Source organism: Festucalex cinctus, chromosome 7 (assembly GCF_051991245.1).
Source record: "Festucalex cinctus isolate MCC-2025b chromosome 7, RoL_Fcin_1.0, whole genome shotgun sequence".
Lineage (NCBI taxonomy): Eukaryota > Metazoa > Chordata > Actinopteri > Syngnathiformes > Syngnathidae > Festucalex > Festucalex cinctus.
In genome coordinates this window covers 21,914,616-21,916,448 of record NC_135417.1, presented here as the reverse complement: position 1 = coordinate 21,916,448, position 1,833 = coordinate 21,914,616, and the positions used below count along the sequence as shown (strand labels likewise).

Here is a 1,833-nt window from a genome sequence, read left to right as displayed (position 1 = left end):
ATGAAGTCGTTCAGTGTTGTGATTGCAGTGACCATTATGCTGGCCTTTATTTGTCTTCAGGAGAACTCGGCTAGCCCAGCCAGCGAGGTGAGTTTAAATGTGACTGACTTATTGACCACAACCGTTTCAATGTTGAGATGTAAACTGTGAATGTGCTTAATTCTTGAACAGACACAAGAGTTGGATGATGTGTTGGATGAAGACAGTCCATTTCCTGCTTTGGAGGAGACCTCTGAGGAATCCTGGAAGGTCTGTGAACTAACTTGGAGGGTTGTTTCTCCCAAGTTCTGCTGGACATTTTGATCACGTCTGTTCCGTTTGGTCACACAGATGCCGTACAGCAACAGACACAAGCGTGCCTTCAAGTGCCGCTTCTGCTGTGGATGCTGCAAACCTGGAATTTGTGGAGTGTGTTGCAGATTCTGAGTTGTCTTGCGCTACAACTAGGCGCTTGATATTCATATTTTTTGCTTAACCATTTCCTTAATGTGAAATAAGTTTCCGTTGCATTATTTATGTTAGAATCAAAAGATATGCCATGATAATGATCATATTTTGTGTTTGGCTTTTGAGCAATTTAAATGTTTAAGTGTATTGAAATATTAAATCATCTTTATGGCTTGTTTATAAATTGTGTGATTTCATTTATTAGGTTTGCGGTCTTTAGCTATGTCAGTAGTATAATAATGTAAACATTTCTGAAGTCAACTGACAAGATGAACAGATCAACATTTAATTTTTTTTATTCCCAGGTATTTATACACTGTAGCTCAGGGGTGCCCAAGTCCGGTCCTTAGGCGTTTTTCCACCGGTGGAACTTTTGGAGAACTTTTCAGTTTACCTTGGTAAAATTCAGTTCTCGTGTTTTTCCACCAACAACAATTACCAGGGTAATTAAATTCCCCAGGGGCCATCCAAGTACTATCTCAGCAGCAGGGTCTTGCTGAGCCAGGCAGGAACTTTGAGGGGGCGGGCTGTAATGACCAAGGCTGATTGGTCAAATTTGGGTGCGGTTTTTACATCAGCTGGGCTCAATCAAACTCATTTGAATTAATTACCGAGAACTTTAAGACACTGTAGAAACACAATGGGCTCTTTGCACAGCTCGACTACTTCCTGAACTGAATACCACATTTTTGTTTCCTGTCTTTCATGAGTGGACAAACTGATTAATCCAGGTGTGTCTGGCCAATGTTGTTGTAGTTACTGAGATCAGGCACACCTGGATTAATCAGCTTGTCCACTCATGAAAGACAGGAAATGAAGGACTGGTGTTGAGTTCAGGAAATAGTGGATTTGTGCAAAGAGCCCATTCTAAATTCCCTGCTGAACTTTTACAACCAAGAGCTCCCTTTACTCAGAACTCAAAGTTCCTGGGCTTGTTGGTGGAAAAACGCCTCTTGAGAGTCCCTATCCAGCCTGTTTTAAATGTGTCCCTCCAACATGCCTGAATCAAATGATCAGCTCATGAGCAAGCAATGTACCTGCTAAAAATATCACAGGAGTCAGTTAGTAACCTCTCAAAACAACCAACTGAAAGAGGCTGATACAGATACTCAAAGCAAAGTATTTACAACGAAATATTACATTTTGTGCATGCAAAATCTTGGCACAATGTCGATTGCTCATGCCAAAATGTGAACGCTGATCTAATAACTGGGTACATCCAGGAGTGTGTCTGTCAAAACTGTCATGGAGTTCATTTTGTGCATTGTAAGTTGAGTGTCTACAAATTGTGGAGATACTTATAGTGCAAGGGTGTCCACATTTTTTTTTTTTTTTTTTTTTTTTAATTTGTGGACCGCATACAGAAATGTGGAAGGATCGGTGCCA

General features: G+C 40.7%; 1 protein-coding gene across 1 annotated transcript; it reads left to right on the top strand.

Annotated features, from left to right (window-relative positions):
- LOC144022258 (hepcidin-like) lies at positions 1-520 on the top strand. Its single transcript, XM_077526924.1, has 3 exons — positions 1-87; positions 172-249; positions 331-520. The coding sequence occupies exons 1-3, from the start codon at positions 1-3 to the stop codon at positions 424-426; spliced, it is 261 nt and encodes an 86-aa protein (XP_077383050.1). The 3' UTR covers positions 427-520.
- The last annotated feature ends 1,313 nt before the right edge of the window (positions 521-1,833 follow it).

What these genes read in the sequence shown, in the direction of transcription:
- LOC144022258 (XM_077526924.1), top strand. Translation starts at nt 1, where the DNA reads ATGAAGTCGTTCAGTGTTGTGATTGCAGTGACCATTATGCTGGCCTTT. An exon ending in CGGCTAGCCCAGCCAGCGAG is followed by an intron (nt 88 to 171) that starts GTGAGTTTAAAT and finishes ATTCTTGAACAG; the next exon opens with ACACAAGAGTTGGATGATGT. An exon ending in CCTCTGAGGAATCCTGGAAG is followed by an intron (nt 250 to 330) that starts GTCTGTGAACTA and finishes TTGGTCACACAG; the next exon opens with ATGCCGTACAGCAACAGACA.